The sequence below is a fragment of the Cebidichthys violaceus genome, unplaced genomic scaffold (genome assembly GCF_023349555.1).
Source record: "Cebidichthys violaceus isolate CVI_PGR_0920_01 unplaced genomic scaffold, fCebVio1.0.p SCAF_1, whole genome shotgun sequence".
NCBI lineage: Eukaryota > Metazoa > Chordata > Actinopteri > Perciformes > Stichaeidae > Cebidichthys > Cebidichthys violaceus.
Window position 1 is genome coordinate 20,600,799 of NW_027176262.1, and position 25,706 is coordinate 20,626,504.

A 25,706-nucleotide genomic window follows, 5' to 3' on the forward strand; every position below is an offset into this window, starting at 1 on the left:
AGTGGATTCTATTTGATGAACAAAATCCATAATAATAATGATACATATTATTTATACATTGGCTACTAAATGATCTTACATTTTTAGTCAATCCAAACTAAATAGATTGTCATTTATACAACATTCAGAATGCATACTAAAAGAGTGGAAAGTACCAGAAATAATACCCTTAACACAATTAGCTAAAGAAAAATAAAGACAAAGTCTGCGTTTACCTTTCGGCAAAATTTATTTACAGCAGTAACTATACAAACCGCAACCAATATCAAGACAACACATGCTGAACAGCTGACCTTGATACACTGTAAACACCTGTATAAGATAGCAGTACAAGCTTCATAACGTTTTGAAATAGAGCAGCATTCAAACGTTTACATGCTTAAAAACAGTGTCAAGGACAATAAAATGCACTATTTGTGATTTCTTTAGACGAAGCCTCACGTGAAACATCAAACTCAAAAGGGAGATGAGCCTCACCTAATGAACGATTCCCGACGTCGTCGTGCTTTCAAACAAATATATTCCATCTATTTATGGTGAACAGCCACAGTGGCACAGTTATTTACTTTACATAATGCTTGCAACAAAAGACTGAATAGATACAAGCTGTGGGGTGATATGACGGACGGATAAGGGAAACTTGTGATATGGGCAGTAAGTTAAAGCAATATCAAAACCATATTTACAAAAACAGACATTAAATGTTGGAAATTTGCATTTCGACATCAGGTAATGGTGCACCAAAATGTATACGAGACAATGTCCCACTGATTTTAGATAAAGGCTAGTTGCGGGCAGAAAACGGTAACTTTCTACAGCACAATCTTGTTTGACCACGCGGCTTTATATTCTCAAAATGCAGGACAGTTACATACACCGTGTTTATATATAAAAGAGCTATGTAGTATTTTAAACTTGCACCGTATTTCATTGCCATCGTTAAGGAATCTAAAGCAACTCTGTCAATGAATTGTTTTTGACACATAATCAAAATAAATCTAACAGAATTTGGCTTCTGGCAACATCAATAGTTTCTCTCAATGGAACATAAATAGCAAAAAAAAATAAAACATTTCATCATAGTGATTTAAAAGGCTCGGCTAAGAGATTTTTCACCTTGTTGCATTTCCAGTCGTTAGTGAACACACAAAAATGTTGCGTTTAGGTTTTAGCTGCCCTGGGAATCTGCACACAATCAGCTTTCATTTCCTTAATCATTAAATAGCATCTGAGTGACAAATGCCCTCTCAGATACAGTATATTACTGCTTGAGGTAAACATAACAGTTGGTGTAGTTTGTTTCTGTATATACAGTATGGACGGTGTTCAATATCACCAACTGATTATACATCGGCCCGTTCAGATGTGTGTGAAATAAAAAGTGAAAATGCTCCACAATTTTCTCTTGTATATCATAAATATACGCTTTTCACACTCCAAAGTGTACGTTATATACAGACAATATATATATATATTTCACAATTGTAGCTGTCGATAGAAAAATATCAGACCTCTCAAAGGTGTAACATTCACTTGGGAAATAGGCACTTCAAATACATCCTCTGTCGTGTTCAATAAATCATTCCACAATAGCAGCTTTCCTTTTCTTTGGCTAGTTTAAAAAAAAGCAAGTTCCCTGATGGAGACAACACTGTTGTATTTGATGTTAATGTGTAACTTGAGGAAAACATTCAACTGTAGATCAAAAACACTGCCACACTGAAATGTACTGATTATTCATAGCACCATGATGAATTATTATATTAACACAGTTATACAGTTTATATAAAACACAGGTAGGCCTACAGAGTAGTGTATTCTCTAGAGTCAAAATGCCGACGTACAAGTTTTACCATTGAAGTAAGCTTACAAGACAAAAAGGCACTCAAGATACAGTGAAATTCTCAGCTGACTTTGAAAATAATTATTTGCCGATTCTCAATTTAAGTTCCTACAAGGAACTTTCATTTTGTGTTGATTTTGGCGGTCCCTGTGGACAAAAGTGGTAGTGTTTCTGAGTGCCAGATTTCTGGTGAACCTGGATGACTTCATCTGATAAAGGGATGTAGATTTAAAAAAAGAATCTCCCATAGGATTTTGACACAGTAGCCGGCACTGTGCTTCCTAATGCACCATGACGAGTAACAAATATTTACCAGGAAAGCCGCCAAATGCATGTATATTTGCATTAAAAAAAAAAGAAAAAAACGTAAGCCTTGCTTTTGAAATTCATAATTCCTTTTCTGTAAACAGCCACCACATGAAAATGTTGAGCGAGTTCAAGCTAGAGGAGCAGTAACAAATGCTGAACTTTCAAAAAGTCAAGTTCAAATGTGTTATTACAGAAAAAAAAAAGAATGGGGCTCATCAGTCTAATATACTGTGGATTAAAGAACCAAAATAAAGTTTTGATGAGTGTTGAATGATATACGTGATGTCTCAAAACATTTTTTAAAACAACTTGTTCTTTGTCTTTGGTTGATTTGGTTCCACATAATTAGTTGTGTTCAGCAAAATAAACCCTATTGAAGTACAGAAAACCCCACTTTTCAGCTAAAAATATATATTGGTTTTCAGAAGTTTTACCTAGTCTTCACAACTAATTAGCTTTTTTCACTTTCATCAAAATGTTTGGCTTGAATAAGGAAATAAGTCAACGCTCTGATTGGAAGGACGCGTGAAAGTCTCCATATTTCTCTCCTGGATTTGCGGCTATTTAACAGAACAGAAATAAAATGGATTAGTGAACTTCCTGTTTCCTTAGGAATCGTCATAGTAGTTTCCTGTGGCGGTTGGTGTGTTGTGTAGAAAGGCTTCCTTCTCTGTGGCCATGGACTCTCCCTTTATTGTGCAGGCTGGCGTGTTGGTGTTGGACCTGGTCAACGCTGCCTCTGCACTGTTGCGAATACCATAGCCGAAGTAGATAAAGAAACCTACAAACGGTGTAGAAACATTGTGGCAAAGACGTGAATTCATTTTCAAAACACAAAGTACCACAACAGATCATATTTGGCATTGTAGGGTCAAAATTCCAAAATACCCAAGACCATCCAGATGGCAAAGCGCATCCAGGTTCCTTTGTCGAGTTGCATCATCAGATAGACATTGATGAACATACTGATGACTGGGACAAAGGGCAGCAGGGGAACCTGTGAGAAGAAAGTGTGTACATTTAACATTACAACCTTAAATATTAAGAAAGGATGACTGGCAATAATGTTAAGAACACACTGTTTGCATTTTTTTGGCTTAAAGATGTGTAGTCCTCTCCTCTCCCTTTCAATGTTCGTTTGGTTGCGATTGCTCTGTTCACTGTATGTAAAATCTAGCTTTTAAAGAGCTGACCAAAGTGCTGAACAACCATAACATGCAAATAAACACAAAGCAAACAACAACAGAATACTTTACACAACCTACAATGTCACTTTGTACATGTAACAATGAAATAGTGTGAGAAAACTCTTTGGTGAAAGAACAGTCTACCTTGAAGGCAAGCTTGACGTTGCTTTGCGGCTGTCTCCACACAATGAAGATGACGATCAAACAGGCCACCATGACAATACTGAGGACGGTCACCGACCAGACTGCAAGACGTCCTTGGACAGCCACGACACTGAAGACAAACACCAAAACACCTGGAGGGGAGAATAACACCGTAAGATGATGTGCTGTATCAGTGACCAGATTAATTATTCCGCCACTATCTTCTGATTTTCCCTGGGCTTTGTGTGTGTCTCACCGATTATGCTGGCGCAAATGTTGACGGCAAACCCGGACAGAGGGGACGGCTCTGTGTTTGAAGGGAAAAGTAAATTCCTGACGGTGAAGCGATCGTCTGGTTGTGGCAGTATGTCGACGTTCCCCTCGTTATCAGCCATTTCAGGTTCATCCTGAGTGTTGGCCATCTCATAGGCCGCACTGGGCTGTTCAGGCTGGTACCTTCAGATGGCAAAACAGACAGTCAAAACCATGCTTAGGAAAAACTGCTGAGGACATTTTAGAACGAAGTTTGAAACATAGCGCCACCTTCGTTATGAGGGGTTAAGCAGATGTTTCTCTCTAGTGAATATGCTACAAAGGATTATTCACGACTTCATAAAATACAGTACAGCTGCAGGCAAGTAGGTTTAGCAATGTAGGCGAACGCAAATTATGACCTTTGAAATCATTAACATTTTTATTTGAAGACACCAGGTTTTACATCATGAGGCAGCTTCGGACAAAAGTCATCTAGTATCAAATGGTAAAAGTGAGCATCTTTAAGGTGCATTATACGGGATTCAGAGCATGAAGTCACCCTCTCTTCTCTTCTCAAGCTTCTTCTTGCTTTGTTGACATAGCCTGCTGTGTATGTTAGTGCATGTGAGTGGGCCTCTCTGCACTGCGCTCATACGGCGGTTAAACCCCCCCCCCAGTTAAACACTGTCAGCTCCGTCAGCACTGTTGCCATAGTTTGCACTGTTAGCACCGTTAGCTTCCAGCCACCAGCTCAGCCGTCGTCATGTTGATAGCCTTTGAGAGGCAATAGAAATGCTCCCAATCTCGTATCTTGCACCTTTAAACAGTTCTACACCCATCTGGCCAGAGGAAGCCTCTGACTGGGGACTCCTTTACCAATGAGAGGACGTAGAAATATGAAGTGATTCAGCCTTGTAATCCTCTAGCGTCCTGACAAGCGTAGACTGGATATGTCAACTGAGAGATGAGGTGTACCTGAGGACCAGCACACAGGCAGCCACCAAAGTATAGGCCAGCAAAGTGCCTATGGACATGAGGTCAACCAGGTCTTTCAAGTCAAACAGGAAAGCCATCACAGCTGCAGGACACACAGGAGAAAAACACACGTCAAGGTGATAGATTTAGTCAAACTAATCCTAAAAGTAAAAAAAAAAAAAAAATGCAAATTGACCACAGTATAATGCAGATATTGTATTTTTACATAATTCATACACATTTTCAAACTACTACTGTCGAGCTCCATTTAATTACAACCTAATGTGTTAAGGGCCAACATCCTCCTTCCCCTAGAGGGCACTGTTGCCTTAGGCCTCATGTCAGCTACCTACCAGACATAAGCCCTGACACCAAGGTGGAGTTGTTGGGCGTCTTCCTCTTGCTGACACGCGCCAAAAACGAGAAGAGCAGACCATCGCGCGCCATAGCAAAGATAATGCGTGGGAGTGGAAACATGGAGCCAAGGAGACTAAGCCAAGGACGAAGGAAGAAGGAGGAGGAGGCAGAAATTTTCTTTTACTTAAAGAATACGTTTGGGAAATCTGGTTTCACACAGGGCCTCAACTGCAGCCATTCTCAGCCAGACATCCTGATAAACAGCACGGGATGCTGTACTGAAGATGATCCTGTGCCTGCTTTGCGTATGGCAATAATTAAAAAAGAAATATTACATTTGCATGACATTTGTGCTGTATCGTCATCTTGGTTTTTGGCCGAGTGCTTGTGTTGAGGCCTCGTGAGCCAAGCGCGTCTTGTAGGGTTATAGGGTGAACCCCAACCAGTTAGTAGGTTTAGGTCATGAGCTCACCTGCCACAACACCCGATGTTATTGTAGCTGTTAGAGGGGCTTTGGTTCGCGGGCTGATTTTGGCCAAACATTTGAAGAGCAGCCCATCTTCTGCCATGGCCCAGATCACTCTGGGCATTGGGAACATGGAGCCTAGTAAACTAACATGGGAGAGACAGAGAAAAAAGCATGCCGTGCAAGTGAATGCACACGGTTAGAAAATATAACAGGGGACTGTTGCCACAAGGTCTGAAGGACTCCAGCCTCTAAAATGTTGTTTGCTGTAGCATTAAGATTTCTCATAACTGGAATTAAGGAGCCCAAACCATGAAAACAACCCCAGATCCATCAAGGACGAGCAAACCAATGTAATAATCACAAAATTCACTCTCAATGGTTTAGCTCCAAATATATAAAATAATACTACAACCAATTCCTCTCACGCACTGAATTGAAGAATATAGAATACATTCAATTCTATATTCAGTGTACTGGACATTCATTACTAAATCCTTAAAAACAATTACAAGTCCTCTACAAGTTATCATGCAGAGAGGCCGGAGGAAAGCCTCTTACCTGGTTGACAAGGCACATAAAGATCCAATGGCCACTGCATAAGTGGCTTCCTCCCAGCCCACATACTTGAAGGCTACTGGCAGAGGGCTGTTCTTATCCAGCAAATAGTAAGGCATCATCAAAGTGAGGGCCGCGGACACACCGAAGTACGCCAATAAGCAAATAAGGAGCGAGGCCACAATCCCGATGGGAATGGCCCTCTGAGGATTCTTCACTTCTTCTCCTGGGAAAGGGAACATAGCTGGAGATGTGAGAGGATAGGGGTCACGAGTGTCGCTTATCAATGTAATGTATTCCCTCTCACCTGTAGTGGCAATGCAGTCAAAGCCTATAAATGCATAAAAACAGGTGGCGGCGCCAGAGAGGACTCCATTTATGCCAAAAGGCACGAAGCCGCCATCGCCGAGACTTTTTTGTGATGGTAGGGAATCAGACGCACTGGAAGTAAAACAAAAAAGGCATTTGCCTATTTCAAACACAACACACAGGTGTATTATTATGCACATAACATTTTAGAAAAATGAAGCTCTTCATGTCACCTACTTGAGGCTATAGTTGCTGGTGGCATTGAGGATTTCCTCAGGCTTCAAGTTCCAGTTTTTTAGGTTTCCTTTGACCAAACCAGAGATAATCATGAACACCAGCACCAGCACATTGACGCAGGTGAACACTTTATTCACCAAGGCCGACTCCTTCACTCCGAATATAAGCAGTCCTGCAAGCAGTTAAAAAAAAAAAAAAAAGTGAAAAGACGAAAGACTATGATGTCCAAAGGAAAAATGAGATACAACATTTTTCACAGAGAGATACTGTATATCCGAGCTGCTCCTCACCTGTCAGAGTGATTATTATGAAGACGGCAAATATGTCTGGATACTCTGCCAGGATGCCCGGGGCATTCATGGTCATGTAACGTCTGCAGAATTCCTCAATGTGCCCTCCGATCAGCTCATCGAAGGTGGCGCTCCATGCTCTGGCCACACTTGAAGTTCCTGCGTGGAGGAAAGCGTTCATGTAAAGTGAACAACATCTTGTGTAGCAGCCGACCCCCTTTCCTTCCTCATTCAAAGTGTCTCACCAATGACGTAAGAGAGGATGAGGTTCCAGCCTGTGATAAAGGCCCACAGTTCCCCAACTGTCACATAGCTGTAGAGGTAAGCCGAGCCAGTTTTGGGGACGCGGGCTCCGAACTCGGCGTAGCACAGACCGGCCAGGACCGAGGCGAAGGCGGCTATGAGGAAGGAGAGGACGATGGCGGGTCCAGCGCTGTCCCGGGCTACGGCGCCAGCGAGGACGTAGACACCGGCACCCAGCGTACTGCCGACGCCCAAAGCCACCAGGTCAAACGTGTTGAGGCATCGAGACAAGCGGGAGTCCTCTGCGTTACAGTCGACGACCTTCACCCGCAGGAGCTGCTTCCCAATGCCCTTTAGTGCTGCCAGAATCATCCTGATTGGCATTAAAAGCTCCACAGGAGATAATTTAGCTGTCGACAAAACAAGACGGGAATGACTTGAGCACTGAGATTACTGAACATTTAATCAGACAAAAGGAAAAAGAAAATACGTGCTGTTCCAGCCCCAGATCAAGATCTCCTTTGATTTGATGTTTTAAGAAATAATAGGGTAGTTGATTTAACTAATGTTTACAAAGTACTGGCGTATGAATCAAAACTTTTGTTGTGTTTTTTGAGAACAAAACCCTTTGATAACAAAACCTCCAGTGATGGAGGATATATGCAGCAAGGAGTCACAAAATAAAGAGAGCATTTCTATTGGTTTACATTATTTTGCATCGTGATGGGCATCAACCCAATGTAATAAACAAGTCATTGTCGCAAAAATGTGACTTCATGCACTTCATTCATTATCGACATGAGTCACAGATTATACAACAAGCCGTTTGAAAAACCTGCACCATGAAGAAATGAACTTGACGTTCAATGAATACAACACATTCACCTGTCAATCCTAATAACACAATGCACAAACAGGGTCAAACATGTTTCATGTTAACATATTAAAGCGCTTGGATGAGTTAGTACAGTACATACTAAAAGCTTGTACTGAGCATACTATTAAAGTACTACAAGCTGCACATTTCTACAATGTTTGAGTTAAATAAACTGTCAAACTACTAAAAACATACTAAGATCCCAAGTGCTGCTCACTCTTATTTTGTTGTTCTTCACATTGCTTCAAAAATGACTCAAGTGAAGAATGAATTGGCATACTAACATTGGTCTAATTTGAATGGTCTAATGGACCCTAGTATGCATTATATTCTGCATTCTAGATGAAAAGTATGATCCATCAATATGTTTACAGAAGATATTCTTTTCTCTCCTTCTTTCTCAATTAGGGTTATCCGTTATCAACACATTGTTCCAGGTTAGAGTGCAGGCAGCAGTAACACTTCATCTCAGCCGATCCCCACTGTGGATGAACCTATGTAGAGAAATAGAACGGTTGCCAACTTCTTTTTGTTATCAAATGTAACAATATGCCAAATTGAGGCACATGAACAATATGTTTTTCAGTTACAACACAAAAATGCAATATCAATAAAAGTTACTAAGTCAGCAGTAACGGACATCTCAAATCTCAGCGTTTATCATATGATAAAACAGAATAAGGTTACCTCAAACAAGATGTCGCCAGACGTTTCACATCAACATTATCTGCCGAACAATTACATTGTGATATTTTGTAAATATTGTGCAGGGCATAATCCTGACATTCTGGGATCCAATTTCAAAGCCTCTTCTAAAACAGCGCATCAGAGACAGATATAGATCTGACTAACAATGCACACAAGCACTCACTTCCACAAAACAGTATCTCCTGTCTTCACTGCAATACACCGTTTTTTTTTCTTCTGGCAGCTTATAAATCCGCTCAAGCACGCACTCCAGTAAGAGTGGCTGTAGACTTCATCTCCAGTCAGCTGAGGCTGAATAGAGCTGTGAGAGACGTCTACAAGAGCTGCTTTGACACGTGACACAAACGCCTCTTAGCGTACAAACCATTCAGGTTTCCAGCTCACAAATAGAACAGGGGCACCTCACATGGCCCCCGATCTAAAGACACAGACCAGCTGTGATGCCTACCCCCTATCTGACGAGGTTACAATGACCTGAACAGTTTGAGCACAGACATTCTATTGGGCAAACAGTTTGATAAGACCGACATGCAGAGGCCAAAACAAACCTGATGAATGTACATGAAGCTGAAAGGAAACCCAAAGGGGAAAAAAAAAAGGTGCATCTGTAAATTGTGTGCTTCTCACGTCAATGTGTAGGACAAGAAAGAATATGTCCTTGTATGCTGTGCAAGCCAGAACATTTGTTACATCGCCCCGCGGGCAAAAGGAGGCGGGAACAGCCAGTGGTTCAGAACTCACCGCAGAGGCGTACTGTAGCATGCTCAAGATGTGACATGCAAAAAAAAAAAAAAAAAAAAAGAAGGAGGGTGGGCAGGGCAGAACCCTGCCCTCTTCTCAGCCAATTGTCGAGCTCATGAGGTAGTGGCTGAATTTGAAATGGGAGGCAGTCACATGCTGGTCACTATTTGGTATGAAGATAAATACTTTAGCTCCTTCAAATGTCTTTTATGTTCGCTGTGACTTTGTTTATACGCACAGAGTTGAACTGCAATGACACATTGAATTAAACTAATTTAATATATATATATTGATACAAATCACAAATCCAAGCAAATTGACTCAGATAGACATTAATCTAGTATAGGTATTTTAGAACTATAGTATTACTGCATGTAATTGAATGTTTTCGATGGCATTACATCCTTACAATATAGTTGATTTTGCTTTCAAAATTTGCTTTCTAAATACTGGACCTGTACACTTGTGAGACATACACCTGCAGAACAACCTGCATCTGAGAAATACACCATATCTAAGGATTTGCGTACGAAACGTGACATTTTTCCTACCATGAATTTGAGAAAAGCTGTTGAGTGTCTTTAATTACAGTTTTCCCTGCATGAATTCAAAAGACGGCAGCAGCACAGAGCCATTTCAGGGACCACTGATGTCCCACTTGGCACGTGAAGTGTATTTAGCAACACTACAAAAAGCCCACCTGCCCTTGTGGTGTAACTGGGGATGGAGCAAACAAAGCGCCATGTGAGAGCGATCATAAAACAGACCGCTTACACAAGCCAAACAAACTTTCCTTTCCAGGGAATTAGGCCTTAGTGACATCTCTAGGGCCGCATTGACCTTGTACCATTAAAGCTACGAAGAACAGAATGTTACAACACGAGCCAGGCATCAGGAGAACAGGAACTACAGCCTTTACTACTTTCTGAGTTTTGCTGATATGTTAATACCTTCTCAGGCGGAAGTCTCAAAGTGGGTCTTGAGCACACACGCAAAGTGTATTCTTGCTCTTGTGGAAGAAAACAGAAGAAAATAAATAAATGATTGTCCCCCCCCCCTCCAAAACGGGTTTAACGCCTGAATGTAAACCACACATACACATTAAAGCCAATAATAGGATCATCCGTGATGTAGATTGAGAGATGTTGACACCCTAGTTTGAAGCCAGGTGACCCCCCCCCCCCCCCCTTGTTAAGAGCTCAGCGGACGTGACCTTGCAGGCCTACTCACTGAATCAGTATTTATTACATTAAGTCCCTGCCCTCCTCATGGTTTGTGACTTTATGCAGAAATGTCACAGTGACACCAAATACAGAATCTATGCAAGAACACACACAGCCAAAACATGTGTGACTTGTATTTTACAGACTATATTTCAGTTAATAGTTAAGGTGTCCTTGATTTATAGGAACAGTCCTCAGTCTTGGATATTTCTGACCACTAGCTGGCACTGTGCCCCTTATAATTAAAAAAAAAAAATATGATGAATTCACATTTGTTTGGCAGGTGATCACTGTGTATTTAAAATGTTTCAATTGGAACTTTCCCACTGACCCGTTTTAATCAATAGCTGTTTATTTATTTCCTCGATGCAGATGTCTGATACATTCACACAAAGTGTCTTATCATGGTCACTGCACAGTGAGTCATTCAAAAAAGGAAACAGCACAGGCCACTAAACAGCCTCATTTAAACTAAACTAATCTTTAACAGAAATACAAATGAATTTATAAACAGATTAAAGTTAGTTGGGTGGCAACTGCTGAATGTTTTACAAACATGAAGGTCTTTCCATATCTAGCGAATATCAGACCAATATGCTGGCCTTACCCCACTTCAAACCAGTGAAGTCAAATCCAGAAGTTGTTTAGACTTCTCAGACTGATGGATGCACTGTTGACCTTTGTGAAATTTGATATCAGACTAAAATATCAGCTGTGTGGATAATACAGGATTTGTATGTTTTATTCTGGTCAGCTTTTGATGGCAGTAGTTTCTTCAATTAAATAGTGTTTCTTAGTCTATTTCAGCAAATTCTGTTATAGAAGAATTTCCTCTTTTTGTTGCCACAAACAGTGTTTACGTGCTGCGCTGCAGTAACACAAAGAGGGAACATCATAAAAACACAGTAACTTTGAAAGATACCAAATTGATATGACTAACTCAGACTTCTGAAGCCTCAAATGAATTTGGATAACCTTTGAAAGGCATTCATGCATGTAAGAAGTAGATTTAGTCTCGGTCTCTTCCATTCCAATCACATTAGAAAAGGACCTCTCTCCAGCCATCATGGGCAAGAGGAATGATAAACACAGCGGCCAGTAACACTCATACCTGTGTGAGTGGTGCGAGGAACAAATGTGGACTCAAACTAAACGGAAACAATTACTGTATACCTGCCTAAAGCACAAATGAATTACACTCATGTAACATACAGTTGTCCTCCTTAGCCTGAAATGAGCCATAGGCCAACATTGCTATTGGTGATGTTGTTGCACAGGAGGACAATGTTGACTGACAAACATGATTTTTATTTTGATTAACTTATTCTGAGCGTTCATTTGATTTTTTTTTTTTTTGCTAATTATTTCATATACAGTCAAATGTTTCAAAACAAACAAGTAGTCCAAACTGTAGTGGGCCTGAATGAAAATGTCATCAAAAAAGATATTTAAAGCATTTAAACAGCAAATGTAGGTGAATAAAACACTCACCGCTTCAAATAGAAAAAGCATTTTTAAACATATGTTTGATCAAAGTCTTCATTAACTACCCACATTGTTGGTCAGATGTGTTATTAGGCCACGGATTCTTTGATAACACGGATGGAAAATGGGCAGTAGTTCCCATTCATTTACAGTGCGGGTTCATAGGAGTTCACCCACACTGCCGCTGGAAGTGGCACTCGCTATAAAAGGCAATGTTTCTCCTCACGGCCACCGCTGCATTCTTTCAAACTGCAAACCTCCACACAAACCTACTTCACCTCTATACACTACGTAGCCGTGGTGAAGATCTACTTTAAAGTCCGCTGGTACAGTATGAAGACAATAGTACCGCACAGACGCTGCTCCCAGCTGCACTCAGTTTATATTGCATCAGCCGGATGGTTCTTTACTCCTCTTCCTCATACCATATAATGCAGGACACGCATGGCTGAGAAATAACCACGTTGTTGCTGTTTGGGTTGTTTTTTTGTTTCAGATAACTGCAGCCGAATAAATGAGACAATTGTTCAGAAAAGAACAACAACTTTTCATTTAAAGTAAGAGTCAAAATATTTAACTTAAAACGTCTTACCTTATTTGAGAAGACGCCAAACAGCTTCTGCCTCTTTCAGTTTGCGCGACTCAACTCCGAACAATAGCGGCGTGAAACGCTCTCATCAGTCTGCTGGTTTGTTGGTAAGGACTCAAACGCGCGCGCGCGTGCGTGCGTGTGTTTGTGTGTGCGCTCGTGCGCGTGCGTGCGCGTGTGTGTGTACGGAGGCCTCACACACCAACGGTGGGAGGTCCGCCTAGTTGACCGTGGCTCCACCCGATTATCAGATGCCAAGTGTTCCCCTTTGCAAGTACCACAAGTATCCACCAGATAGCGCTCTTCACAAGCGGATGTCCCTGCAGGTCTTCCCGTGGACCTCTTTGAGGCCTCCTGGATGGTGATCACAAACGGTGACATACCTTCTAGTCGTGTCTTCATTTCACATTTCGCCCTATCAGTATGCATACTTTGGCATCTGTCCCTGCTGGTCCTCCTTCCTTTTCATGGTTGCATACATACAAACAGTGGCATCAACACAGGACGATTATGGATATTGCTCATGAAGTTGCAAAAAAAAAAAAAAAAAAAAAGTCTCAGTGGGGGAAACAGAGCTGTTCCGCGCCACTCTCTGAGCTTCCTGCTGTGGCTGCGGAGCGGGTACCATGTCGTGATCCTCTTATTTCAACCCCACTCTCGATATGTAGCCCCAAAATCTACACCAGGATTTGGGATTATCAATGCAAGGGGATCCTTTCCGACTGCAAAAAGGAGGCCACACCAGTCATGACTAAGCTTCATCCAGCCTGGGGTGGAGAGATTCCTCCCAACCACATCAGTGAGTTTTAGGCCCCTGCTGCAAGTAGCTGCAGAGGTTGTTGAGATCAGTTGGATATTGGCGGCTTCATGATTCCCTTCTTTGCTTTGACGATAACTACTACATGCATCAAAGCTTACTAAGACGTAATTGGTGGGAGAAGTGCTGTAGACGTTGCCTTATCTGACATTTCTAGATTTATGGTTGACTGGCGCTCACCCAGTGGACCAATTGTTGGATCGCTTTGATAAACGGGAGTCCGTGCTCTAAGGTGATTCTGAGGTAATGCAGTTCCTATGGGACTCGGAGAAGGAAGTACTTCATGAGAAACACTTGCACACTCCCCCTCACCAGATATCGCTGCATTTTGCTCCTTTCAGATACAGTTTCTGTACATTTCTGGTGAATCCTTTTCCCACCCCATGAACTTATTTCAAGGTTCTGTATTAATGCAGTTCCTGCGAGTGTTTCCCAGCTCTGGTTCTCAGGAGCTCGAGTACTGATGGTTTTCATTCAAGCTGTTTAATGAGGACTGAATAGACGCGAGATACCAGGAGAATGCATTTAATTACCTTGCACAATAGAAAACAAATGGCACTTTGGGTCCCAAAGATCTCCATTGAAATCGGTCGCTGCCAGCGTTGCATAAAGATGAAAAACTGACTGCAACGACACAACGAATATCAGCGCACTCTTCTCTCTGCAGAGACCCAACTCCTCTCCTTGATGCCTGAGTGCTCCAGTAAGGCACCAGTGACCTTTACCATCACTTCTTTGCAATAAAAGCAAAGAATTGAATCAGCTTGACCCAGGAGGAACAAGGATGTATCCCTCTTAAGTGTTTGATACTAATACTCCAATGAAAAGAGTGATTTAATCTTCGTGATTTCAATAAAGACATTTCTTGGTCACACATTTAGCTTTGCTTATCGCACTAACATTGGAAGCATCTGTCAAAAGGAAAAACAGATGCCACAAAAACTCCCAAACTAGTCCCAGTTTGTGGTTCTGATGCAGGCTCTAACATTTACATTCGAGTCACAGATAAGCATCCTTTTTCCAGAAAAATGAATAATAAATCCTCAATAACTCTTCTTGCCATGTCGATGGAAAACAACCCAGTCGCCAGGCAAAATGTTGGCATTGTAGGTTTCTTGACCCTGAGATAGATTGAATTGTATAAAATGAGCAAGGAGACTTTCTGGATACCTGGACAGGACATTCAGTCAAAACTTGGGAACATTTTTAATTCCACATTTTGTGAAATGTATTCTGGATGGTTAGAAGGGTCTTTGAGGATTATGTGAATACCTTCAGATGTGTAGTAAGTGCTGAATGACCTCCTGCTTTCATTATTTTGTAGAAAAAAAAAAGAATGCTTTGCTCTCTGACTCCATTGTAATGGTAAATCATGAGAGGCACAAAATGTGTCTACTCAAAACCTCCAAATCGTAATTACATCTTGTATCCTCTGGGATGTGATGTATGTTTTGAAAAAATGTTGGGGCCCATACCGCATAAGCACGTTTGTTACACCCTTTTCATGTTCCTATGGTGCTAAAACTACCGCGTTCTGATTCTCAAGGCTCCTGTGATTTGTCCCATGAACCAACCAAAGAAAGGAAGCCTTTGATTATACATGAGGCTAAAGTTACGGAGGATAGTGTTTTACCATCCTAGAAAAATACAACAAGCTTTTCAAAAAAAGCATAAGCTATACCATACTGTGTGCCCCAGGCATTCAAACCTGCAGGAGGTGATTGTTCCTGAAAACCACAGGCTACCTCTCTTCATACAGAACGATGGAGATGTTCTTTTCTTGACTGTTCCACATATTCACGAGAGCAAAGAAGGAGCTCTCTTATGTTTAATCCAAACTTTAGGAAGACTGGGGACGGTTCTCCAAAGTCCTATATATTAAACTTACATATAATTGTGAGAACATATGACATCTTTCACAATATGAATTTGAATGAAAGAAGTCAGATGTTGATTGTTGCAACACAATCAATGGTTGCAACATGTCACCAATTAACTTCAGCTTTTTTTCCTCATATTGTGAAAAATATGTTATTTTATTATTATTTGATATTGTATTTTTTATTTACACAATATAGTATTATCTATTTAGTCATATTTGTTTGTCTGTCTTCTTGATGGGGGGGGAGGGTCTAACTGAGCATGTGCAGTAAGTGTCATCACTCTATTACGTTTCTGATGGAGAGAATAAGCCTGTAACCCCTCGTTACAGCCTTCTTCAGTCTCCTGAAATGTGCTAAAAATGAATGAGAACAAAAAACGTACCTCTCTCGTAGCTCTCAACATTAATAATGTATTATTGAATAGAGACAGCAAGGGTTGAAGTAAGTTTAACTCTTTTAACATTTATGCTCAAACCTAAATTGCCTTGCAGAAATTCTCTTGGGGTACATGCTGTTGAAAAGGGTTTTTAAAGGTACTGGTCTTCTCTGCTGTTTGAGCACTCTAATATGCTGAAAGAAAGGGAAAACATGGGACACCACACGCAGTCTAGAGCCTTTATCATCATGGCATTTCATGACATTTTCCATTGAAATCCTATTGCTTTACACTAGACTTTGAACTATAATACTAAACCGCCCCGTGCGTGCGTGTTCCCCAGAAATTATTTATTGCTCGTCTTCCTATTGTACCAGCAGATGACCTGCTACATGACCTAACAAACACTTCACTTTTTAATGTTATTAAAAGGTGCTAAATTGGAAATTCAGAACTTACCTAGTGCCTCCCCACCGCTCTGAAAAAATGGCGACGGTTACGCTGGCGGCTAGAAGCTATTAGTGTAAACAATGGCACCAGTGGGGCTCGCTCACATGCACCAACATACACTTAAAAGGCACACGCGGCCTGTCTGGCTGTGTAATCATAGCACAGAGAAGCTCGGATATTACTCCACTATATCTTTGCATGGCAAATAGTTGCTTGCTACTATATCAACGCTCTGAATGTCGCACAGAGAACCTTTAACTTTACATTTCTAATTTCTGTAGTCTTTGTCTAGACCTGAGCCAGCTTTTACCTGCAAAGCTCTAGCGATGGACTATAATATAATCACAGGCATTTTTGTATTAAAGCTGCAGCAGCCTGCATTGTGAAATCCCTACCTGACTTTTGCAGTCACCTGGGTCGAACTCTGAAAACATCTTCTTTGTGCATGTCAGAGCCCCAATTCTGACTTTGACAATATTGCATTCTCCAGGATCTTCTCCCCCCCAGGCATCTGTATGCTTGTGAGCCCATAAGAAATACAAACAGACAACCTGTTACAACACAGAATACGTTGTGTGCATTCAGGGTTACTTCTACAATATTTTCCAGGTAGGCTGAAGTACATCAGACATGTCCAGGATATCCCAGGGCCGTCATCTACAGGGGTTGCACTCAAACACTGTACAAATCAGTGCAACATCCAAGACTGTGAAGCTTTCAGATTGGTTAGCTGCAACTGTTTCAGAAAGGTGTGGATTTAACTCAAGTTGAGGACACATTTGGTGGGTGTGCTGCGATATGCTTGGGTGTTTCTGTTATTTGGTCTACTGTGAACAAATTTGCATGGAAATTGGATTGAACTGCATTATATTGTACAAGCCACCCCCCGTGGTAGCACATGAATACTCAAAGTTACTGAGAGCCATTTTTTTTGGAAAAGGCCAGAGGGTTTTCTTGAGGGTTGGGGATTTATGTATTTTAGGCATTAGCCTTTGTTAGATACTTGACAGTGAAGAGACTGAAAAATGGCCTCAGCTTCAAAACAAGTACCTAAACAGCAACATGCAGCTTCAAAACAAGTACCTAAACCAAGTGAATCACGCAGGAACTAGTAAACATGTGTCAACCAGAAACTAAGAAAATAAGAAAAATGTAAAAAAAAGAGAAAATAAAAAAATAAAACCACTACAAAAATACAGCCTCAAAAAGGACCACAGCATTCTTCCCAAACTGCTTTTCATGGCGCAGCTGCTATTAAAAAGCTGCTTTTTATCGGTGCCAGTGAACAAAGTAGCACAGAGTGAGGATGCCTAGGAAATGGAAATGTAAGTATTACGGTCTGATGAGTCGTCTTTCATCCCCCTTACATCAGGTTGTGGGAACCACTGAGGCGGTTGCTCTGTATAGTCCCGTAACAACATTTCACAGCTTCCCTGGCCACCAAATGGAAACTGAAACTTTATGTTCTGGAGTGCAGAGTGCAAGGTAGAGTCCTACTTTTGTCGTCCCAAACACTTCAGGGCTTCTTTTACTAAAGTCTGGTCCAGTACTCTCCTATTCACGTACGCACAGAAGTGTGTGATGGGACAGAATCAGCAGTCAGATTGCACATCTAGTTCGTCCACATTTTTCTTGTGGCCGGACAAGCACTGATTTATTATCATTAGTAATAATGAAAGAAATATGCAGAAATAGTTACTGTGGATCAGACATCAATTTTACTTTTGAGAACAAATACAGATAATTCATGTTGACGGTGGTTAAAACGACAATGACATTGGGTCAGACGAGGGATGATTAAACACTACACATCAATCGTAACCTCGTTGCTTGAAATTTCTGCAGTGATCCACTCCGTGCTTTTCGAGGGGTGGAAAAAGAAATGACATGCTCATGATACTTTTGGCTAAACACAGAAGGATGGTACTGAATATGAATTTGTTTTCTTCCGCTGCAGGGGAGGCAGATCAAAACCTGCCATATGCTACAATACACAGCTTGAATGGCTGAGAATCTGCGCTAATGCAGTAGGTGTGGATCACAGCATTACAGTATCTATGGCAGTGAATCAAAGCGTTAGCTTTCATCTGGGATGCTCAAAATCAGCTCTTGTTTCACTTATAACAGTATTGCTTTGATAAAACGTGCAACGAATGCTGAAAGTTGTCCAATAGACATCCATTCAACCGGGGACTTTTAGAAAAAAAAAAACCGTGAGAACATAAAGGCTGGAGACAGATCAATTATCACAGTCGTTTGCGGAACATCATTTCAAAAGATGAATCCCCTGGAATGAAAGACCATTTTAATGACATGTTGGGTTGAGTTCAGCAGTCACCTATCATCAGTTTTAGTTCATCAATAATCTCCACACATAACAGCACAGTGATCTGCATTGCAGCCGTTCTTTGAGATGTTCAATCATAAAGTGTGTTGAGACAAAAGCCACAAAAGTCTGAGCTAATTGGGAGAGAGGCACATGTCGTTTTGCGTGAATTTAGGCTCCGTCTGTGTTTTCTGCAATGATCCCAAAGGAGTGCTGCAGCATTTAATGAACGTGGTGCACATGAATCATGGTATCTTCAAAGTAATCTGGTGTGTGAGTCACACTTGTAAAACCCACACAAAATGATGTGTTCCTCTACAGTACCAACTTATTTCAGTAGACTACGAAGAATTTAGTGAAATACACGACATAAACTACTCTAATGGGATCTACTGCGGGAGAAAACCATGCTTTACTTTTTGTTAAGTGGGAGGGAAAAAAAAATTTCAGCTAAATACGTTACATGTGCATTATGCAACACACCGTGAACAATCCCAATTAGATGATTTTATCACTTTGCTTTAGCTGCAAATTACTGGCTAAATAACACGGCCATAAATAACCACATAAATGCTCCCAATAGCTGCATTAATTCAAACATTCCAACACAACTGTTTTAGATACCCATTAAAAGTATAATAATTCAAAGCAGCTTATTACTTTGTGCAAATTGCAATATTTTTTATACGTACAAGGTCCCAAAATGCAAATTATGAAAGATGGATCACCGGTGATTAAATACCTGGACGTTTTGAATTTCAATGTAAATGGTAATACTGTAAATCTCCTTGTGTCTTTGACACCATCATTTTATCTGTATTAAATTAAAAAATAATTAAACCAAGTAAACTGTTTATCAACATACATAACATTCTTCATCATGTTTGAATGCTTGATGAATCGCTTCCCTCTGTCACAGTCGCCGGTCATGTGCTTCAGATGGCACGCCAAATTCAACAGAGCCTATAAATGGCTGCTGGCTAGTGGTGGAAGGACTCGGCAGGGTTTTAAGTTTTAGCATCTAGCTGCTGGTTAGGTTGGACGCTTCCCAAATGGACCAATCTGTAGTAAATGGGGTTACACAGCATCTATGGTTGCAGATGGAGTTTGAAAGCACAAAAGCTCAAAATGCCTTTTTTTCCTCCATTTAGAAAGAAAAAAACTCAAACACAAAAAGTGGGTTTTGGTGGTGTGCAAGGTTGACACTTTAAGATGAAGGTGATTGTTAACACTCAGTTTGAGGTTGGATTCCATTCTCGATCCTGGTCTCTGTGGAGACAATCATCCTCTAATAACAGTAATCTATCTCCTCGTTGGCCAGGACAATGGCTGTTCTGCAGGGGATGTAGACCTGAGAGAGAAAGAGAGACAAAGGGAGGGAAGCAGGTAGGGAGAAAAGTGAGTTGACAATTGAAGATTAATGATGCTAACAAGATCACCAACTTTGGAAATTATTGAATCTTCACGTTTATCCTTCTTTAGAAATCAGACACGGAGGCACTTGGTGGTGCCTCGATAACCATTCGTGATTGCTTCTCACAACCAAGGTCGACATGACGGCCACATGAAGGGGAGGAGAAACAACGGGGAACGGCGAAGAAGAGGACGGCGCTTGTATTTCACAGGGATATTCAGATCTGAGCAGAAAAATAACTCTTTTGAGCAGACAGTAGACGAACACCACAGCCGTGTTTGAAGAGGATTGCCAAGGTTAGAGAGGTATAGTCGGAGTGTGACAGAGTTGCAGCTGCAGTAAGACCTCTGGGTGGCACTGGAGTCAGCAGATCTGCAGCTTAAAGTTGTGTCTGAGTTGGTTCTCTAGAATTTCATTTCCAGCATTGAGCTATGGAGACTACGTATCCTGGCGTAGTTGGTGCCGCATATTTCTTGATCAGTGACTTAATCCGTCTTAAATTCATTAACATTTTATCGCGTCTTAAAGCTTGCGCGCTAAAGTGAACAATCCCCAAATGAGCAATCATACCAATAAGTGTGGGGCCAAAAAGAAAATAATTATAATTTCCAAATTCTGAACTCTCTAATCAATGCAATTACTGTGTGTTTTATCATCTGTATCTGTTGGCTGTGCATCAACTGTAAACTTGAGATCCTGTGAAGATACAATCTGCCAGTGGGAATAAGCTGAGCTATGAGCATCTCCCGGGTTTTGGTGGACTAAAGAAAAAACATGTCAGCAAAAACTAAGCACATCGTGAAGGAAAAAAAAAAAAAAAAAAGAAGGAACCGAGCCTGGAAATGTCAGATTTCTTATATATATATATATATATATATATATATATATATACACAGTACAAAGAAATCTTAGTAAGGGTGTTATTTTGGAGAGGTGTAGCTAATAAAGTCTTTGATCAATCCTTTTGATATTCACAGTGTCGTTTGGAGGCAAGGAGCCACAGTGTACCATTAGTCATTTCAGATTTATGCCAAAGGAAAAGCCAAGCAGACATAAATGATGCTATATTTCCCAACAGAAAACTGAAAAAGAGCACAGAACTGTAAACAATTCAATCACCCCCCTGAACTCTTCAAGCCGCCCCTCGGCATCAGTGGATCTGAGCTCGCTGCGGATGTGTTTCTTTGGCAACAGTTTGTCACCGAGGGAGTCGAGCAGCTCGGCACTGAAACACTGACACAGACATTGGTGACTAATTAAACAGTCACAGTGGGAGAGTCTCCATGCAGGAGCACCGCAGAGAGAAGGGAAGGCAGAATAAATCATTGCACCTGTTTGGACAAAAGCTACCACTGCGCCTAACCTGGAATGTGTCAACAGCTTTTATTTCCACCAAATAGATAGCAATAGTGACAAATTCTAAATCAATTTGTGAACAAAGAGCAGCAGATAGTTCCAAAAATGTTGGCACTGCAATTAGCGGAAGACATTCTAATTGACACGTTACTCGTCACAACATGAATGCGTTATAAACTAGACACACACTACAGCCTGTAAATTACCCATCAACATTCATGATTCAGACTAGACTAAGAAAGTGATGACATATTTCCCATTATGTTAAATTCGAGTAAACATTCTCATGAAACAGAGGACATCTTATATTGAGTTGAGCTAGAACAAAACCACCCATGAGAATGGACCCAAGCACACTGATGTGATTACGCAGTATACGAGATGGTTCACATTTAGCTTGTGCATGATGGTGAAAAGGACTTTAACGATGATTTTGCACTTTTAGCTACACATTGCATTACTTTTATTTTTCAGCTAACCATTTTGCAAGCTATTCTGCTGTGTCTTAGAAATGTTTATGTACTTTTCTGTGTGCTCCAGAATTGAATTTGCTTATTTCCATACAATATTAAAATCTGTTTGCAGCACCCTGCAACTTGTATGAGCTGTGGAATCCATCACAGTGAACATCAAGTTTGCAACATTTGTTTGTTGATGCCACATCATCCTTTTGTGGTAATGCAATTTAAAACAAGCCCTTGTAACGGCGACCCCCAAAGAAGTACAATACTTCCTTAAAGAGACGACGAACGAGCATAAAGACACTATATTACTACAAAGAGAAGCTAAACGACCACAAAGAGACACAAAATAACTACAAATTGACACAGAATAACCACAAAGACACACAAAACTACCACAAAAGACATAAAATACTCACAAATGGGTGCAAAAGAAAGAGATGCAGAATGACCACAAAGAGACAGAAGAAACACAAAGACTCACAGAACGACGAAAAAGTGATGCAGAACGACCACGAAGAGACGCAAAACCAGAATGACACAGCGGCGTAGATGTCTCTTTCCTCCAATATGTAAGAGGGGTGGGGGACCCTTTGCGTCTCCAAAGGCCCACTGCCTCATAATTCATAATGCCTCATGTAAATAAGTTACAAATACCAGTTATATTTTCAGATAGTCGAAACCCACCGTTGCTCCCAGCGCTAATGACTGGACATTCCTGGTTAACCTACAGTGTTATGTTATTCAGCTCACGCATCCAGTCACCCAATATTAATGTCACACGATCTTCATCGGCGTAGCACGCATTCTGCTGCCAAACGGTTTTAGAAAGCTGATGCACAACAAGCGACCCTGGTCTTCAAGCATCTGACTGGATGTGTCTGAACATTTCCATAAAGCCTCTGCTGCTTTCTGATGAGTCATTTGGAGTAGGTGTTTATCACTTCACCGGCAGACTCGCACACAAACCACATTTCAGATCTAACAACAGCAGTTACTTACAGCAGCCAGATACAACAGCAGTTACTGTACAACAGAACCTTTGCAAATCTGGCAATTTCTTCCAAGTGTTAATATCAGAGCTGCAAAAATGAAGATGAAGAGGAAGTAAAGCAGAGTACATGTTCTGAATTAGTAGAAAGTTAGACTAGGTTGTTTGTCCATTTTTTATTTTTTTTAAATTACGGATGTTCTTGCATCATCTCGGATAACACTCATGTGAGAATTTGGATTTCCGTCTCACTTTAAGAGCAGAGTCCACCCTTCGGGCTAATACTCAACATGATCAATGTTCAAACACGCTGATAAAGGATTCATGAGGTGCTTCACAGAAATATATAGTCCTCCAGGTCTCTGAATACTGACCCGGGCTGCTGGAGAGAGCACAACCTGACCGTCTGTGATCTTACAGTGTCCAGACATGTCTGTTTGGATCCATTACTCACTTAATAAGGATCACCACATTCACTGATCAACACATCATTTACTCTTATGCTATCATAACCAATAGGAGCAATCACCAAACATTAAGCTCCTTTAAAGTGGAACAACAAGATCACGATACAGAATTATAACTGTTTTTTTGAGCTAACACTGACCATGTTTACATGCACCAAATATTCAGTTTTTTGCAGTTCCAAAAAGACAACATTCCTCATAAGCGGTTTACACGGCTAATACTTTGACAGGGGTCGATGCCCCAACATGACGTTTATCACCTAAAAATATGGAAAAGTGGAACGGCAGGAGACACTTTGCCATTTTGCATCGCACAGTTTTTCGGAATTGTTCGATCGTGCAAAAGTCTGCAGTTTACAGCAAGATTTACACTTTAAAATTGTGTCATTATTAGCCAACACAAAATAGATAAATGACTAAACATCAAAACTCTGTTAAATGCACATACTGTTAAATGTTTTTACAGTGTGTACAGACAGTAGAGCAGTACGTGTAAGAGGAGTTAGTAGTACTGCATATTTGTATGTGCAGGCCCTCTATGTCCCGTTCCAGTTCCACTCTGTAGGTTCACACTTCAACAGCAGGCCTTAGATCTTTCTGATGGAAATGTACGTCTTTTGATGATTTGCTAAAAGCCGGCTACGTTTCCCTCATTTTCCTTTTCTTCCTCACTTAATTTCTTTTTGTGAAACTGTCAAAAGGAGACAAGCCCTTTGATGCATGCAAAGTTTATCAAAAGGTTCTGCAGCACCTAATTATTCATCAGTGTTTCTTAGCGTTATGTCTTTGACACTATAGCACTTAAACAAAACTGTAAATGTGACAATTAGCAGAAGAGGTTAAACCTGAAACCCCATTTTCTCACATGAAGAGTTGTTGTCCCTGACTACACTAAGTTTTTGACTTGCTAAATGAATAAATTGTAATCGTTCAATAGCAGTAGTCCTTGATGTGTGAGATTCTCATGAAATGCCCTGCTGAGTATATCAAGCTGTCAGTTCACTCAGATGAAGGCTTAGCTGCATTTTTTTATTTGCATAAAGAGAAGAGCATATTTTTCAGCTTTTTTAGTCAGCTTCACGGCAAGCTGTTCCAACATTCACTCTATTCATAGAACTATGGATGAAATGAAACTACTAACACACCTTACACTTAAAAAAAAAAAAAACCAATGGTGGCAGTGAGAGTGAGTGAAAACAGTGAATGGAAGGACACGGACCAATTAATGAGCTAAACGTCTTTATAAAGCTCCATAAAGCCGAGGGGAGCAAAAGATTTGGGTGATAATTCTCTGTAGGTTCATCTTCACAAGAGATCCATTTCACAGTGTCACATTGTTCTCCCATTTCCATTTAATATATCCTTATTGTCAATTATTAGCCGCTTTAAGTAAAATAGGTCCATTCTCAATCACTCCAACAGGCATTCTGCAGATTCAGATTAAATATGAAAATATTGAATTTCTTAAAATGCAAATGAGCTTATATATCTAAGGTGTGCAAGGACAAACATACTAAACATAAAACCTTTATTTTAATGAGAGATGTGAGCATGCTGGTCATGCCAGAGAGTCTGACCCGCAGGTCTGAAGCACAGGCGCTTTCTTTTTTCACATCACATATGATATATGCATACATGCGAGATATCACAGTTACTGGATATCAGTTTTCCACAAGCAGCCAAAACCAGTCCGTTAAGCCGTTAGCAAAGAGTGTGATTTTAGTTCTGCTGGTGGGCTCAGATTCAGTTCTTTTTTTTCATTTTAGGTATAGATGGTACTTTAAACTACTTACAGCACTTGCTTAATTAACAGCAAACATCAAAACAATTTAAAATGTGAATCATTTGTCACCGATACATCTTTTGTTACCACTTCCTCAGAAGGCAGACCTTTATCAAAGAAAGTCCTAACTAATAGCTTCATTATTTAATTCATGTTTTATTAACTCACAATAAAGACGCAGCCTACCAACACCTGCTACAGCATGCAGCACTCCTCTGTACTCACTGTAGAACCTGTTAACCATCTGTGTTCCAACAGCTTCCATTTTGTTCTTGGTTTGCTTTTTTTCGGTTTGTTTTGAGGAGTTGCGGGATTTTTTTTCCTCTTTATTGATTTTTTTCTTCTTTTTTTTTTTATAATGGAGAGAAAGACATGACTGAAAGAGCTAAAGAGACGTTACACAACAGCAGCCCAGGACCACATCTGTAAACAGGGCGTTACTGTTACACGATGTTCGCCGCAGCCTACCGAGCCACCGGGACGCTCTCGACTCTGCTGGCTTCATCCAATTATGTGCAGCCTCAGTCTGAGGACCGAGGACATACGAGAGTTTATTATCGCTCGGTAACGAGGAAGCTGGAGAACC

The 25,706-nt window shown here is 40.7% G+C and overlaps 2 protein-coding genes across 3 annotated transcripts in view; both read right to left on the bottom strand.

Annotated features, from left to right (window-relative positions):
* Positions 1–226: 226 nt before the first annotated feature.
* On the bottom strand, positions 227–12,881 carry LOC137875307 (high affinity cationic amino acid transporter 1-like). The gene is made up of 12 exons (XM_068714430.1): positions 12,800–12,881; positions 7,176–7,583; positions 6,931–7,089; positions 6,641–6,812; positions 6,402–6,535; positions 6,098–6,320; positions 5,543–5,682; positions 4,714–4,816; positions 3,740–3,939; positions 3,484–3,635; positions 3,041–3,149; positions 227–2,933 (listed from the first exon to the last, which is right to left on the bottom strand). The coding sequence occupies exons 2-12, from the start codon at positions 7,555–7,557 to the stop codon at positions 2,761–2,763; spliced, it is 1,947 nt and encodes a 648-aa protein (XP_068570531.1). The 5' UTR covers positions 7,558–7,583; positions 12,800–12,881; the 3' UTR covers positions 227–2,760.
* Positions 12,882–18,021: 5,140 nt separating this feature from the next.
* The window catches only part of gbe1b (glucan (1,4-alpha-), branching enzyme 1b), a 78,046-nt gene continuing 70,361 nt past the window's right edge, over positions 18,022–25,706 (bottom strand). For both annotated transcript variants that reach the window (XM_068714443.1, XM_068714451.1), the window contains exon 16: positions 18,022–19,999. In XM_068714443.1, the coding sequence (XP_068570544.1) occupies positions 19,937–19,999 (63 nt within the window). In that variant the 3' untranslated portion in view covers positions 18,022–19,936. The remainder of the gene's footprint in view (positions 20,000–25,706) is intronic.

Coding starts and splice junctions, on each gene's coding strand:
- LOC137875307 (XM_068714430.1), bottom strand. CDS start 7,557: ATGCCAATCAGGATGATTCTGGCAGCACTAAAGGGCATTGGGAAGCAG. Junction 6,813..6,930: donor CATAATAATCACTCTGACAG/GTGAGGAGCAGC, acceptor AACTGCTTGCAG/GACTGCTTATATTCGGAGTG. Junction 3,636..3,739: donor CATTTGCGCCAGCATAATCG/GTGAGACACACA, acceptor TCTCCCCTCCAG/GTGTTTTGGTGTTTGTCTTC.